Source organism: Bos indicus, chromosome 12 (assembly GCF_029378745.1).
Source record: "Bos indicus isolate NIAB-ARS_2022 breed Sahiwal x Tharparkar chromosome 12, NIAB-ARS_B.indTharparkar_mat_pri_1.0, whole genome shotgun sequence".
NCBI lineage: Eukaryota > Metazoa > Chordata > Mammalia > Artiodactyla > Bovidae > Bos > Bos indicus.
Genome location: NC_091771.1, coordinates 55,862,037 through 55,879,668, shown reverse-complemented (window position 1 = coordinate 55,879,668; position 17,632 = coordinate 55,862,037). Strand labels below are relative to the sequence as shown.

Below are 17,632 nucleotides of genomic sequence, written 5' to 3'. Positions count from 1 at the left end.
CCATTTTAGTTAACTGATTCCTAGAATATCGACATTCACTCTTGCCATCTCCTGTTTGACCACTTCCAATTTGTCTTGATTCATGGACCTAACATTCCAGGTTCCTATGCAATATTGCTCTTTGCAGCATCAGATCTTGCTTCTGTCACCAGTCCCATCCACAACTGGGTATTGTTTTTGCTTTGGCTGCATCCCTTCATTCTTTCTGGAGTTATTTCTCCATTGATCTCCAGTAGCATATCGGGCACATACCGACCTGGGGAGTTCCTCTTTCAGTATCCTAACATTTTGCCTTTTCATACTGTTCATGGGGTTCTCAAGGCAAGAATAGTGAAGTGGTGGATCACATATTAGTCTTATATTTAATTTTTTGTGAAACCTTCATACTTCATCTATAGTGTCTGTACCAATTGACAGTTGCACTAGCAGTGCACAAGAGTTCTCCTTCTCCATATCTTCACTGGGTTTTTGTAGTTTCTTATCTTTTTAATGCTAGCCATTCCAACAGATGTGAGGTGATATTTCTTTGTGGTTTTAGTTTGCATTTTTCTAATGACTGGTGATGTTGAACATCTTTCCACATACACGTTGGGCTTTTGTGCATTTTTTGGAAAACGTACATTCTTTGGAAAAATGTCAGTTTAGGTCCTTTGCCTATTTCTAATTGTTTTTTTTTTTTTTTTTCAATTTTTGTCTTTTATAAAAACAACAGAATAAGGACATTGTAAAGTTTCTTGGTAATGTAGCACTGCTGCTGCTGCTAAGTCGCTTCAGTCATGTCCGACTCTGTGTGACCCCATAGAGGGCAGCCTACCAGGCTCCCCCATCTTTGGAATTCTCTCTCTCTTTTTTTTTTTTTTTTTGTCTATAGTTGCGTTTTTATTACCTTCATGTTCTGAAGCAGTTCATAACCACGAGTGCTTTGAGAACAGTTTTTACAATTAAAGCATTTCTTCAGGAAAAAACAATGGTTCCTTCCAGAGCCAAGAAGCAGCCTCCCGTCCCTCCCTTCCTGCGGGAACAGCCCCGGTGGGGACCCCACCCGGTACCCTAGAAACTCAGCAAAGCGGCCTCAGCCTCCCCGACCCGCTTCTTCAGCCTGGGCCAAGGGCAGCACACTGCTCGCAGGTCATACGATCTTGAGGTCCTTCAGGGCAGACTCCAGGCTCTTCACGTCCCAGATGCTCATGCCGCCGTCCATGCCAGTGGTGCAAAACTGCTAGCACTTGGCCTTTCCCCCACTCAGCACCGAGGTCTGGCTGATGCTGTTCTTGTGCAGCGAGTCCAGGCCGGCGCCCGCCGCCGCGCTGCCCTCAGAGCTAGCCTTCTTGTCGAGGTTCTGGAAGCGCTCACGGGCCGTGAGGCCATGCTGCGATCTCTGCTTGGGCAGCCGCCCACCGAAGCTCAGCTTCCCCGCGGCGCTGTCGTAGGTGAAGAGCACCGGGAAGCAGTCATGGCCCTCTGCCACCAGACTGTTCTCCGTGATGAAGGTGACGGCCAGGAGCGGCAGCGTTTCAGAGGCCAGAGTCGCGACGGCCATCTTCTTGTCAGCATCGGCCAGGCACACGGTGCTGTCATGGCTGACCCAGGCCACACGACTGCCGTTGGCCGAGAAGCAGACGCCGTGCACCCAGCCGCAGCTACTGCTGGATTCGAACATCAGCTCCCCGAACGGCATCTTGGAGCCCCACGGGGTGGGTGCTGGCCGCTCCTCCACCTCCTTGATGTAGGCTGAGAAGATCCGGCATTTGAAGTCACAGGAGCCGGCGGCCAGGAGCACGTTGTTGGGGTGCCAGTCCAGGCTGAGGACGGTGGAGCGGATGGGCTTCTTGATGTGCTTGCACACCCACCAGTCATTTTCCTGCTCAAAATGGCAGATGGAGATGACAGGGGAGCCACTGCCCACAGCGAACTTTTTCTCACTGGGGGCCCAGCGCACACAGCGAGCGGCGCGGTTGATGCGCAGGATGACAAGCGTGGGCTTCCACGTGCGGCCCTTCAGCATCCACACGTAGGCGTTGTGGTCTGTGCCGCAAGTCACGATGCGGTTAGTCTCTGGGGCCCAGTCAGTGCCTGTCACCTGCCAGTTGTGCTCCTTGAGTTCGTGCTCCTGGACCCACTTGTTCCCGCTCTTCTCATAGATGTGCACCTCGTGGTTGTTGGGGCAGATGGCGATCTGGGTGCGGTCCTTGTTCCAGGCGTGACAGCTGATGGACTCCACCAGGAAGCTGTGATATGCCATGGCTGCTTGGCTCCTCCGGGCGCCGCGGCCGCGGACTCTGGGCAGTCGACGCGCCGAACCGGCTCTGGGCGCCGCGCTGCGCGGCCACTTCTGGAGTGGCCACACTGGAGTGGGGTGCCATTTCCTTCTCCAGTGGATGAAAGTGAAAAGTGAAAGGGAAGTTGCTCAGTCGTGTCCGACTCTAAGCGACCCCATAGACTGCAGCCTACCAGGCTCCTCCATCCATGGGATTTTCCAGACAAGAGTACTGGAGTGGGGTGCCATTGCCTTCTACTAAGACATAAAACAATCTCTATTTGTCCCTATCTAACTTTATGCTCAAAAATGGGTTGATGTTTTGCTATATATAGTACTGTTTCTATTATGGAACTTACAAAGATAAAGAAGAATCTGATACTATATCAACTGCCTACCATGTCACTGTAACTTAAAATGTGACAGTTAATGATTGGGGTGATGAAAAGCAAAAGGGGTGCTACCAGAGAATGTGAACACTTGAGAAGAGTCCTAAAAATGAATATCAGCAACTCAACAGAAGAGAACAGAATTTCAAAGAATGATAGATATATCTAGTATTGCAAAATTATGGAAATGCATGGTATTTTTCTGAAATTTTAAGCTATTTATTTATATATATGATGTGTATGCCATGTTTTGTTGAAGAGGGAACAATTGTTAGTATGGAGAGGTAGGAAGGATCAGTGAATGGAGGGCCTTCCTTTCAATACATAGAATTTAAATGCATAAAACAGAAAAAAAAAAGCAGTTATTCTGAAGTATATTGAATTGGGGAGAGAATATGAAAGAGGCAGATTAATATAGTGTGCTGTGCTTAGTTGCTCAATCATGTCTGATTCTATTCAACTCCATGGACTGTAGTCAGTCAGGCTCCTCTGTCCATGGGGATTCCCCAGGCAAGAATACTGGAGTGGGTAGCATATCCCTTCTCCAGGGGATCTTTCTGACCCAGGAATTGAACCAGGGTCTCTTATATTACAGGCAGATTCTTTACCAGCTAAGCTACCAGGGAAGCCCCAGATTAATATGGAGTGGTAGCTAAATGGATGTGAAAGTTAAAGGAAAAGATTGCCTATAATTATTTCAGTTGGGCAATAGAGTGATTTCTTTCAAGTTGTATCAGTGAAATCTCTGCTATTTTGATAATAGTATAAGTAAAATTTTGTAATTTTCTTTTTTCACTTAATAATCAATTTTGAATTCATTGCTATTACTGTAATAGCTTACATACTATTCTAGTAAGTGACTGTACTGTGTTTGGTTAATCTCTGCTTGACTGCTGCATATTTAATCTCTAGTTTTTCCTCTTAATAAAAGGAAAACATGCTCTTGCTAAACATCTTTATACTTTTTCTTCATTTTCCATTTTCCTTAACTCAAGAATGGTAAGTATTGGTATGAGAAAAAGAGTTATGAATAGTTTTTGGAGTCTTGAATTTCCTTATTTTCCCATAGTAAAATATAAAAATTACAGTTATCCCACAATCTCAGTTTTTATGTATTTCATACCTTTTTAAATTAAAATGACTGGCAAAAAAATTATTTTTGTTTCCTTAATGTCTACATAAGTAAGGTCATAAAATATCACTAGGATATAAAATAATGAATAATAATTATGCATACCTATATTATTAAAATGGGTTTTTGCACATGATTTTTTTAAGTTCAGTATTTCTGTGTTCTTAAGATATACACTGCAATTTTAAAGAATGTTGAATAGAATTTATAGAGGTTCATCATGTAAAATTTAAACATTACATTCTTACTCCAACTCCAGGTAAATCCATAGAGTCAAAAAACAAAAGTCTAATTATTGCTAGTGTATGCCAGCTCTAGATACCCTTTGGTATTGATTTTTTTTAAGACAATATATGATATATTCAGTGTTTCTGTCTTGGATGTTCAAGAGATTAAATGCTTTCGTCTTTCTTAACACAGATTAAATTTACACAGGAAAAACACCCTTGGGTATGGCTTTTTGCATATTTACCTACCTCAGAGGGTTTTTTTGTTGTTGTTGTTTTATTATTAGAGTGAAAAAATTAATAAAACATCTTTAGCTCCTTAGGGAAATAGAGCAATAAAAATGCAAAATAATAAATATGGATGATTTTACAAGGCTGCTTTATGAAGATGAAATATTCCTGTCCTACTACCTCTAGATAAATGAAATATATCATAGTGAAATAACAATATACATCATTTTATGTATTTGTTCCTAAATATCCATATCAGACAAGTCTATATATTATGAAAGCTAACATGAACACATTTAAACTCTGAAAAAGTTTAAATTAAATGATATGCTTCACTTAATCATAATTTTAAGGATAAACTTTAAAGAAAAATTTAAGTATCTTAAAGTAGAAAATGTCTACTAGAGGAGAATTCTGAACAATGATCTTCATGCATGAATAAAGAATGCTGCATGATTGTAGCTCTTTAAGTTCATCTCTGTTTGAAAAAGCATTACTAAATACCAACTTTATTCAGGTATGGTGTGTATTACTAAGACACAGAAGTTAATAACTCATATTTATTGGTTAATTCTTAATGAAAATAATGTATAGCTTATGATAGTGTTTTAAAACATATGATGGTTATATTTCTAAGTGTTTTAAAACTATCCTTAAAGTCTTAAGGTTGATAATGTATGACAAAACTTTAAAGAAGATGTATTTTCTAATTGAGCATAATGAGAAGCTTCTGGGGCAAATAACTTGGCATCACAGCCACAGATACCAAAATCAGAAACAAATTGGAGTTAAAATAACATTACAGCATTGAAACCAGAGAGGAGTATTGGGAAAGCTTGCAAACTTTCCTATACCATAAACATTATAATGATTGAATGTCCTTACAAGGCCTTAGCTAAGAGGCCTACTGATCAAAAGCAAGTATAACAGAAAACAGTGGAGGCTGATTGCTTTCAGAATTAAAACTTTTTATATAGAACAAAAAGAAAATTCACAAGTAGAAATGTAGGGTAAACATATTGAAATACTACAAATGCACTTATGATAGAGTAGGCTGAGACAAGAAAGAGTGATTTAAAAAATACTATAGGCAAGCTAAGCAATGATAGCTATAAATTTTATGGATTCTTTAGCATTACTTGGAAATTTATTTGGTTAATTGATTTTTAAACATGATTTTTTAAAGTAGATTTATGCAATTTATTAAATTGTTATTTTGGATTACATAATTTTAAATATTAAAATAAAAAGAGTCCAATTACTTTAATTGACAAAAAATAAACAAGATTTTATATTTAAAACTTCCCATCTATTTTCTTACTCAAAGGAGAGTTATTATTAATCACCATGAGACTCTATGTTGTAGTGTTAAGTTGTGTTTAACTCTGCAGCCCGCCTGTCAGGCTCATCTGTCCATGGGATTTCCCAGGCAAGAATACTAGAGTGGGTTGCCATTTCCTTCTCCAAGAGATCTTCCCAACCCAGTAATCAAACCCTTGTCTCCTGCATCTCCTGCATTGTAGGCAGATTCTTTACCTCTGAGCCACCAGGGAAATCTTATGAGACTCTATGAGTACAGTTAAATCATTTAGTGAAGTTGTGTCTCTCTGCAACCCCATGGACTGTAGCCCGCCAGGCTCCTCTGTCCATGGGATTTTCCAGGCAAGAATACTGGGGTGGGTTGCCATTTCCTTCTCCAGGGGATCTTCCTGACCCTGGAGTCGAACCCAGGTCTCCCATATTGCAGGCAGACTCTTCACCATCTGAGCCACCGGAAAACTAAATACACATCTCATTACAGGCTACACCTATGTACTTTTCTTAAAGGTGACTGGAACAGTATAATGGCAGTTAATTAGATATCACTTCATCTGAAAAATAAATAGAATTCATTTAAAAATTATAGAGAAAATTGAATATAAGAGTTATGTTAAAATCTCCTTTACCAGGATTATTGTCACGTGCTAGAAACTCTTGCAGGCTTGGTTTTTTCACTACAAATGAAGTAGTTTCACAGCTAATGTCTGAAATTCCTCATGGGTCTAAAATTTTGGAGCATGACACATTTCTTCCCATGCAATGAGTCCATAAATTTTATACTCTGATCCCCAAAAAGGGAAAAATAATTAAAACATAATGTAAAATCTATATATTGCTTGCTTCCTTTCCTTATTATATAATTTGGGAAGCATACTGAATATGTCTCTGAGTAGAACCATCATTTATTTATGTTAAAATTTCCCTCAGCCTCTAATACCAATCAAACCATGAGTATATCTTGAACATTAACCATCCTCCTACCTCTTAATGCAAGTAAGTTATGAGTTTATTGTCTTTGGAACTCAACAGGACTGATGCAGGTAATTGTCTCTGAAAATGTAAAATAGGCATAAATATAAGCTTTGAAGTATATTGATTAAAATGAAGCCTAATAATAAAAGAAATATTTATTTTGAATTTTAATGTGTGTCCCATCTATGTAAAGTTTACTTACAAATTATCTGAATTACTAAAAATAAACAGATAAATTTAAATTAAAATTAACAACTTTATACACCCATCTTATAATTCATGATACTTGGCAACATTTTATTTGCTAGCTTGTTAAAGCAAGGTTATAAGAAGAAAAAACCTTTTGTTATATCTATAGAAAGAATGAAGGGGCTTCCCAGGTGGCTCTGTGGTAAAGCATCCACCTGCAATGCAGGAGATGCAGGTTTGATCCCTGGGTGGGGAAGATTTCATGGAGAAGGAAATGGCAACCCACTCCAGTATCTTGCCTAGGAAATCACATGGACAGAGGACTCTGGTAGGATACAGTCCACGGGGTTGTCAAAAGAGTCAGACATGACAAAACAGCAACAATAGAAAGAATGAAAGAAGGATGGGAGAGAGGAAAGGGAAGAGTGAGGATGCAAGGTGGGCATTTTAGTGAATCAACTTTAGAAATTCTCACACAGCTTAACTGAATGGATAATTTAAGCTCTCAAGGCCTCAGTTTCATTGTATTTGAAATGGAGAAACTAAGGAGTATTTATGTATTTTATGAAATTAAGTCTGTGAAATATCTTTGGGAAAATAGCAGTGTACAAAAGGAAGGTGTTAATTTTTAATTTCTTGAGGTTGAACAAATGAAAAGCTCAGAACAGAAGACAGAAGTCATACTGACTTGCAATCATCTGAGCTAATGTGTGGACAACTCAAATCAATATTGCGGCTTTGTCTGCTTGCAGAATAACTTTAAAGGTGACTTGTAAAGGGAATTGTCAAAACTCCCTCAACTGGAGCAGGAAATGATGAATGCTAGTAATAGCTGTCTAAAGGGAGCACATTCAATACCCTATTTAGTATAATACTCACTTTTTTCTTTGTGGTTTAAACTTATTAAGGTTTTAAATATCCTTTTTAACTACTCTAATAGGATCATTCAGGATACATTTTGCCACAGTTGAGAGATCTTTGACAATTCCCTCAGTCACATACCTTTAAAGGTTACCAGGCAGTTGCATTATAAACTCAAGACTTTAAAGATTTCTACCTTTCTTACTATTTATCTCATCGAAAGGATCATTTATTTAAAGAAATCACACAATTGTATCATCCTGCACTGTGGTTAGAGCTTTTGGCATTTTAAAAGATTTTTTTTAAAACATATGGGATATTTTGCTTAGGGGAAAGTTGCATTTGTTAGCTTTTTTTAAAACATATTTTCAATATTGTCAAAACATTACAAAATCATTAGGAGAGTCCCATGTTAAAGTCTTGTCAGACATTTCATTATAAACTTACATTAGGATTCTAGCTATTTTAAATCACCAACAGCTTCACCCAAGCACAATCTGTTAGTAAAGTTGAAATTTGTTTAGGGAGTGTTATAAATGAATTGCTATAGTTGTGTCTCAAAGGTGTCAAAATGAATTTGCTGATAGAGTTCTGTGAAATTAGAATGGAACCATAAATCAAGGGAAGCTACTAATTTTCTAAGATTCAGTGACATACTGGGAATAAGGTAGTTTGTGGTCAATTCTTTTTTATTACAAAGTACTCCAACAAAGCAAAACAAGAGGAAGTTAAATATAATCACATTTGTCATCAAATCTACAAGTGTACTTCAGCTTTCAATTATTTGTATGGTATCTAAAGAAAATGCATAAACCTTATTTTGCTTTCCATTTGAATGCATTCACTTCAGTTGTTCAGTCCTGTCCGAACTTTTGCAACCACATGGACTTCAGCACGCCAGGCTTCCCTGTCCATCACCAACTCCCGGAGCTTACTCAGCCTCATGACCATTGAGTTAGTGATGCCATCCAACCATCTCATCCTCTGTCATCCCCTTCTCCTCCCACCTTCAATCTTTCCCAGCATCAAGGTTTTTTCTAGTGGGTTAGTTCTTCACATCAGGTGGCCAAAGTATCGGAGTTTCAGCTTCAGCATCAGTCCTTCCAATGAATATTCAGGATTGATTTCTTTTAGGATGGACTGGTTGGATCTTTTTGCAGTCCAAGGGACTCTCAAGAGTCTTCTCCAACACTACAATTCAAAAGCATCAATTCTTCGGTGCTCAGCTTTTTTTATAGTCCAACTCTCACATCCATACATGACTACTGGAAAAACCATAGCCTTGACTAAACAGACCTTTGTTGGCAAAGTATGTCTCTGCTTTTTAATATACTGTCTAGGTATACCATAGCTTTTCCTCCAAGGAGCAAGCATCTTTTAATTTCATGTCTGCAATCACCATCTACAGTGATTTTAGGCCCCCAAAAATTAAGTCTCTGTTTCCATTGTTTCTCTATCTATTTGCCATGAAGTCTTTAGACTGGATGCCATGATCTTAGTTTTCTGAATGTTGAGTTTTAAGCCAACTTTTTCACTCTTCTCTTTCACTTTCATCAAGAGGCTCTTTAGTTCTTTGCTTTCTGCCATAAGGGTGGTATCATGTGCATATCTGAGGTTACTGATATTTCTCCCAGCAATCTTGATTCCAGCTTGTGCTTCATTTAGCCCAGCATTTCCCATGGTGTACTCCATATAAGTTAAATAAGCATTAGGTTTTACTTTATATCAGTGAGCTGAGCCAAAAGAATGAGACCACATGCTGTCCAGTAAATATAAATTTAATATTTTATCAGTTAACTTTGGGTAAAGTATGCAACTCTAAAATGAGAACAGCACATTTTCATGGTTTTGTAACAACAAAGGTTAGTGCTGTTAAATGTATTTTTATTATTTTGCATAAGCTCCATGTCCTATTCACTCCAGAACATAAAGTAAAGAAGGAAATACTATTTAGGATCTATCTAAAGCTTTTGATATTTTGAAGTCAAAGGAAAAATAAAAATGACAAACTATATGATAGCGCTTAAAGTTACATCCCATTTGGCAAGTAAGCCACTTGCCAAGCCGAAAGTCAGTGTGTGGAAGGATATATATATATATATATATTTTTTTTTTTTTTCATAAGGGCTGCATAGACAGAGATGGTAGGAAGGATCAATAAGTGTTTTGAACAAAAAATGACACTACCACAAAATATGTTGATGTTGTTGATTTAGCTGATGAGTTGTGCCTAACTCTGTTGCAACCCCATGGAGTGTAGCCTCTGTCCATGGGATTTTCCAGGCCAGAATATTGGAGTGGGTAGCCAATTCCTTCTCCAGGGAATGTTCCTGACCCAGGGATCAAACCCATGTCTCCTACATTAGCAGGCAGGTTCTTTACCACTGTGCCGCCAAGGAAGCCCACCACAAGATATAGAAAGTTATAAATTTACTGGTGAAATTGTAATGTTTTATCTCATAATGAAATGAAAAAGAGATTGGATATTAATTTGTAGATTAAGATTATGGAAATTTCCTTTTTTCCCTACTGGATTAGCGTTTTACTTTATGTTGCTGATTTAAGTTAGTTCAAAATGTGATCTAAGGGTTAATAAAAATTCATATATTCTCAGCTCTCTTTATTTTGTTTGTTGTGGTTTAATTACTAATTTGCGTCCCTGTCTTTGAGACCTTGTGCAGTGTAGCATGCCAGGCTCCTCTATCCATGGGATCTCCCAGGCAAAAAATTCGAGTGGTTTGCCATTTCCCTCTCTAGGGGATCTTTTTAACCCAGGGATTGAACCCACATCTCTTGCATTGGCACGCAGTTTCTGTATTACCACTGAGCCACCAGAGAAGCCCTTAATTTCTTTCAGTTCAGTTCAGTCACTCAATCATGTCCAATTCTTTGTGACCCCATGGACTGCAGTACGCCAGGCTTCCCTGTCCATCACCAACTCCCAGAGTTTACTCAAACTCATGCCCATCGAGTCAGTGGTGTCATCCAACCATCTCATCTCTGTCATCCCCTTCTCCTCTCACCTTCAATCTTTCCCAGCATCTGGGGCTTTTCAAATGAGTCAGCTCTTTGCATCAGGTGGCCAATTTATTGGAGCTTCAGCTTCAACATCAGTCCTTACAATGAACATTCAGGACTGATCTCCTTTAGGATGGACTTGTTGGATCTGCTTGCAGTCCAAGGGACTCTCAAGAGTCTTCTCCAACACCACAATTCAAAAGCATCAATTCTTTGGAGTTCAGCTTTCTTTATAGTCCAACTCTCACATCCATACATGACTACTGGAAAAAACATAGCCTTGGCTTAATTTCTTTACAATTATGTAAGAACTCTTCAGAATAATGAATTTTTCTGGACGTAAAAAAATTATAAAAGGCATTTCAATAGTAAGACAATTATTAGAAAAGCACTTTAATTTCAAGCTGGATTTATGTTCTAATTCTAATCTCAAATTCTTATAAAAGGATATATTATTAATTTAAAATTTAATGTTTGGACTGTAAATATATTAATATCAATTAGTAATTTATAAAGTCATTTCTATGTCATAAAAATGATGCCAGTTATGAATTATAAATTCAATTAATTGTGTAGGTATTTAGCATTTATGGGCTTCCCTGGCACACTTAGTGGTAAAGAATCTGCCTGCCAATGCAGGAGACCCAGGTTTGATCCCTGCATCGGGAAGATCCCCTGGAGAAGGAAATGGCAACTCACTCCAGGATTCTCGCCTGGGAAATCCCATGGGCAGTGGAGCTTGGCAGGCTGCAGTCTATGGGGTCACAAAAGAGTCAGACATGACTTAGTAACTAAGGAGGCTATGTTTATAAAATAAAGCAAAATAAAAACAGCATGGTCCAGAGAAATAAGAGAGAGATCTGATCTAACCACTCGAATTAATTTTAATTTCTGTGATGTCTAACAAATGTCTTAACTTCTCTTTCAGTTGTGTTGTTTGTAAAAAGGATATGATAAGGCTTTTTCAGGATTGCCTTGTAAGATACATGCTCAATAAAAAGTTTAACTCACTGTCTCCTTCATCTTTATGTGTGCCCCAGCAATAAAAGTAATTTTTTAATAAGGGTTATGGTGTGGGGAGTGTATCTCTGTGAAATCCACATAAAGTCTGTAGAGAAGCATAGCCCAAGGATAGGCATTTGAGGGTGTGATTAAATTTATATTGGACACCTTTCAAGGAGAGTACAAAGGAGCATATTTTGTACCATCTCCCAAGAGGTAATACTGTTCAATATGAGTGTGAGATGAAGAGTGGGTAATAATACCTGAACAGATGTGACAGCTGGACAAATGTGCAGCTCTTCTTTCCTCAAGTCAAGTTAAACAGTTACACTTATCATTTCTATGTACTATGTATTTTTCAAAATAGCACAAAAAAACAACATTCAAAATTGCAATTCAAAACCAAGTATCATTGCATTATCCACATATCTACCTGTTTATATTAGCACCCAGAGTCTACAATGCATTAAGAAATGGAATTCTAAGGTTCTGTTTACCTTTGATTACAATATACGTTTTAAAAGATGGTGTAAAGATCTCTGTAGAACCTGCACCATTCTTATAGTATACTCTTAATATCTTAAGAGTGTGTTTTTTTTTTTAATTGGGGCTTTTCATAAATTATTAGTACTTCCACAATAGTATGACATTTCTAAAAGGATATACAATGAAAAAATCCAAATGACAGACCTTTATGAATTATCAACAATGATGATTCCTTGTTTTAGGGAAGAGACATAAGAATCATAATATCATTTGGTTCATCTTTCATTTAATTTTTGCAAGTATAGTAATCCAGTTATATTTTTTGACTCTCAGAACAAATGCATTGTCAAAGGTCTTCAAAATCTTTAAGCCTGCATAAAGTATTGGAAAAAAGATAATAATTCCAATGAAGCAGTAGAAATGCATTAATGTTTCTTAATAAGAGTAAGTTTAAAGAGGCCACTACTGTTAGTTCCCATCAGTGACTAATTTTACACTATTAATCATATCACAGTAAAAAAAAAAGTATGTATAAAGACCTACCAATGTTTGTTAGAGTTGAGGGTAGAACTCAAATATCCTAAATCTTAGTGCAGCCCAGTCCAAGCTCTGCAAATGATTTCGCTATATTTGAAGTATAAGCAGATATCTATCATATACTTCAGTGATCTTTTTCCTCCACATGCTTTCACTGTTAATTAAGTTGTCAAGTTAAAGTCAACTGACTATATATTTTCTCTGAATTGTAAGAATATTGAACATTGTAGAGCTGAAAATCTTAATTAAGAAAAAATACTTTTACCTTTTCTAATGTGGTTCATTAATGTTCATTGAGTATATTTGTGTTTTAAAATTTTCAATGGTAATTATTCTTTTTAATGAATAGTGACATGTTAATATTTTGTGAAGAGACAGATAAAAGGCTCTTTAATTGATCTTGTAGGAAATATTCCTTTTGAAAATGACTATAGTAATATACAAAAGGCAATATTTGTTCTCTTGATTTTCTTCAAATTGGCAAGGCAAAATTTAATAATAAAATGCAAAGTTAAGCAGTAAAAAATTGAGGAAGTATTTTTTTCTAAGAAATAAACTTGATTGGATCATACCCTTAATCTTCTACTAGCAAAATATTGAGACATTGCTAGATATTTCTTAAAACATTTCAGGAAGGCAAAAGACAGATATGTGAGATAGAATGGGAAAAAATGAGAAAATATATGACAAATGGTACTTAAAATGTGTTTTGACACTTCATTTTTATGATAATAATGTGCCTTTATGCCTTTTACTTAATGTTATAATTGAAATTTAAACTGACATTCACCCATCTGCTGCTTATAAAAGACAGTCATCTGTCATTAATTTAAAGTTCTCAGGGTATTATTTAATTAGAGTTTTAAAATTAACACCAAGCAAGAAAAAAATTCCCAGTGTTTTTCTAAAATTTCTACTAGAATGGCACAATTATGTATCTATATTTATTCTTAATTGCTTCCTTTCTTAAGATTAAAAATTGTGGAATAAAAATGTTATTTGACTCTCAAATATAAAATCAATATGCCACCAAAAGACATATATTCTGATTAATTTTTAAACAATAAGCATAACTATTTTCAACTATTTAAGTTTTCTTTTAGTTTGCACTTGGGGATATGTTTTCTGAAAATTCAAAGAAACTAAGAATGGTATCATATGCTAATGCTTCATTTAAGAATAATCTTATGTACTTCATTTTTATTTTGCCTCATGCTTTAATATTTATGTCAAAGTAAAACTGGATTCTATTTAGAGTTTAATTTGAAAAACTGTTTTCAATATGGAATTAAAATTTTCCTAATTTGGTGATAGACAGGGAAACCTGGCATGCTGCAGTCCATGAGGTCACAAAGAGTTAGACAGGACTGAGCAACTGAACTGAAGTCCTGCCAGCCTGAGTATTTTAAAGTCAGAGTAACAGTTAAGCTGTAACAAACCAAGATAGCATATTAAAAAGCTGAGACATCACTTTGCCAACAAAGATCTGTCTAGTCAAAGCTATGGTTTTTCCAGTAGTCATGTATGGATGTGAGAGCTGGACCATACAAAAGGTTGAGTGCCAAAGAATTGATGCTTTCAAATTGTGGTGCTAGAGAAGACCGTTGAGAGGCTTTTGGGCAGCAAGGAGATCCAAGCAGTCCATCCTAAAGGAGATCAACCCTGAATATTTATTGCAAGGACTGATGCTGAAGCTGATGCACCAATACTTTGGCCACCTGATGTGAAGAGCCAACTCACTGGAAAAGACCCTGATCCTAGGAAAGATTAAAGGCAGGGGAAGTGGACAACAGAGGATGAGATGGTTAGATGGCATCACCAACTCAGTGGACATGAGTTTGAGCAAACTTCAGAAGATAGTGAAGGACAGGGAAGAGAGGAGTGCTGCAATCCATGGGGTCACAAAGACTCAGACACAACTTAGTGACTGAACAACATATGGATAACCAACTCCTACAATTTACCATTGCAATTAGAGGACTCCAGTATGATAGTGGATTGAAATTGAAAGAGCTGCAAGGAATAAGCTATACTTAAAGAGGAAGTTTTAGGAAAATCTAAAGACAACAGGGGTCTCAGAGTGATTTAAAGTTTCTAACATCTATTGGTGTAGCAGATACTGAGCTGAGCCCAAGCCCTTGACAGATTAACATAAATCTCAAACTAAAAACATATTTATTTTGGTTACTGTTACCAATTCATTATGTCCAGACTTCAATATTAATTATAAGGCATGTTAAAAGTCAAGAGCAAGTACGGTTTAGAGGGCCGAAGCAAAGAGATATGGTATGGATTTGGGAATTATCAGACAGGGAAGTTAAAATTACAATGACAATATGATAGATTTATAATTTAAAACATAGACACCATGCAGAACAGAAGGGTAGTATACATAGAGAGATAAAAACTCTTAAAAAGAATAAAAATGGAAACTCTAGGAATCAAAAACACATTCACAGAATTTTTTTTAATGTCTTTTATAGATAAGAAAGCCTATAGATAAGAAAGCCTTCTTCAGCAATCAATGCAAAGAAATAGAGGAAAACAACAGAATGGGAAAGATTAGAGATCTCTTCAAGAAAATCAGAGATACCAAAGGAACATTTCATACAAAGACGGGCTCGATAAAGGACAGAAATGGTATGGACTTAATAGAAGCAGAAAATATTAAGAAAATATGGCAAGAATACACAGAAGAACTGTACAAAAAAGATCTTCACAACCCAGATAATCACAATGGTGTGATCACTGACCTAGAGCCAGACATCCTGGAATGTGAAGTCAAGTGGGCCTTAGAAAGCATCACTACGAACAAAGCTAGTGGAGGTGATGGTATTCCAGTTGAGCTATTCCAAATCCTGAAAGATGATGCTGTGAAAGTGCTGCCCTCAATATGCCAGCAAATGTGGAAAACTCAGCAGTGGCCACAGGACTGGAAAAGGTCAGTTTTCATTCCAATCCCAAAGAAAGGCAATGGCAAAGAATGCTCAAACTACCGCACAATTGCACTCATCTCACACGCTAGTAAAGTAATGCTCAAAATTCTCCAAGCCAGGCTTCAGCAATATGTGAACCGTGAACTTCCTGATATTCAAGCTGGTTTTAGAAAAGGAAGAGGAACCAGAGATCAAATTGCCAACATCCGTTGGATCATCGAAAAAGCAAGAGAATTCCAGAAAAATATCTATTTCTGCTTTATTGGCTATGCCAAAGCCTTTGACTGTGTGGATCACAAGAAACTGTGGAAAATTCTGAAAGAGATGGGAATACCAGACCACCTGATCTGCCTCTTGAGAAATTTGTATGCAGGTCAGGAAGCAACAGTTAGAACTGGACATGGAACAACAGACTGGTTCCAAATAGGAAAAGGAGTTCGTCAAGGCTGTATATTGTCACCCTGTTTATTTAACTTATATGCAGAGTACATCATGAGAAACGCTGGACTGGAAGAAATACAAGCTGGAATCAAGATTGCCGGGAGAAATATCAATAACCTCAGATATGCAGATGACACCACCCTCTAAGTTGCTTCCAAGTCATAGTTATTATAAATAGTGCTTCAGTGAATATTGGGTACGTATGTCTTTTTGAACTATGTTTTTTGAAGGTTATATGCCCTGTAGTGGGATTGCTGAGTTATATGATTGCTTCCCAGGTGTCTCAGTGGTAAAGAATCTGACTGCTAGTACAGGAGCTGTAGGAGACGTGAGTTTGACCCCTGGGTTAGGAAGATTCCCCTGGGGGAAGAATGGCAGCCCATTCCAGTATTCTTGCCTGGAGCGTCCTATGGACAGAGGTGCTCAGCAGGCTACAGTCCATGGGATCACAAAGAGTCAGACACAACTGAGAATGCACAGGGCTTATGATAGCTTTATTCCTAGTGTTTTAAGGAATCTCCATATGATTCTCCCTAGTGGCTGTATCAGCTTACATTCCCACCAAGAATGCCAGAGGGCTCCCTTTTCTCCACATCCTCTCCAGCATTTACTGTTGTAGATTTTTTGGTGATGGCCATTTTGACCAGTGTGAGGTGATACCTCATGTAAAACTGATTTTGATTTGTCATATTTACATTGAATCTTTGAGGAAATTTGAAGTCTTAACAATATTGGAAGTACAGTTCTGATAGAATTTTTCCAAGAACTGTAAGCTTCTTATAGATGCTATTTTTTAGTTTGGATTATTGACGACATTTTCTCCTTTTCTCCATTTGCTGACAGCTTTTATTTTGAATTGGTATCTGATTCTCTCCAGCCCTGGTCTCATATCTATCAAAATTATCATGTAGGTTTTTTATTTATTCTATTAATAAAGTATGAAATAATAATCAGGTCTGATCTAGGGTGAGTCATGTGTAGCACTTGGGTTCAAATTTTAAGGAGATATTCAGTCTCAGGAGCATGAGATTATGGGTGCTTCTAAAATTTACATGCTAGACTTCACACTTAACTCACTTAGTCCCAACCCTGATATTGACTTTTAAATGTTATGTAAACCTTTCATGGCTATGGTAAATCCAAACTCTTTTCAAAAGTATTTTGTTGTATTTATTTATTAACATGTGATATGGGTTATGGGGTCTATGTTCCCAAGGGATGTAGGTCTGTAGTTTGTGATGCTGTGTTCCTCTGATTTAAACATCAGGATAATACTGGCTTCACAGAGTGTTCATCTACATTTGATAGAATTTGTGAAAAATTGTTTTTCTTTGCTTTAAATGTTTGGTGGGCTTCCCAGGTAGCTCATCTGCCTGCTGGTGCAGGAGATGCAGGAGGCATGGGTTCAATCCCTGGATTGTGAAGATCCCCTGGAGGAGTTGATGGCAACCCACTCCGGTATGCTTGCCTAGGAAATCCCATGGACAGAGGAGGCTGATAGCTTGCAGAGAGTCGCACATGACTAAACAACATGCATATCATAAATGCTTGGTGGGATTTGGTCATTTGGGTGTGGGCTTTGCTCTGTGGGAAAGAGAATATTTATTAATTGTATTTCTTTATTGGTTTTAGGT

At 37.4% G+C, this 17,632-nt stretch overlaps 1 protein-coding gene across 1 annotated transcript; it reads right to left on the bottom strand.

Moving 5' to 3' along the window:
• Positions 1 to 860: 860 nt before the first annotated feature.
• Positions 861 to 2,327, bottom strand: LOC109566896 (actin-related protein 2/3 complex subunit 1B). The gene has a single exon (XM_019971622.2). The coding sequence runs from the start codon at positions 2,240 to 2,242 to the stop codon at positions 1,220 to 1,222; it is 1,023 nt and encodes a 340-aa protein (XP_019827181.2). The 5' UTR covers positions 2,243 to 2,327; the 3' UTR covers positions 861 to 1,219.
• Between the last annotated feature and the right edge of the window lie 15,305 nt (positions 2,328 to 17,632).

Coding starts and splice junctions, on each gene's coding strand:
- LOC109566896 (XM_019971622.2), bottom strand. CDS start 2,242: ATGGCATATCACAGCTTCCTGGTGGAGTCCATCAGCTGTCACGCCTGG.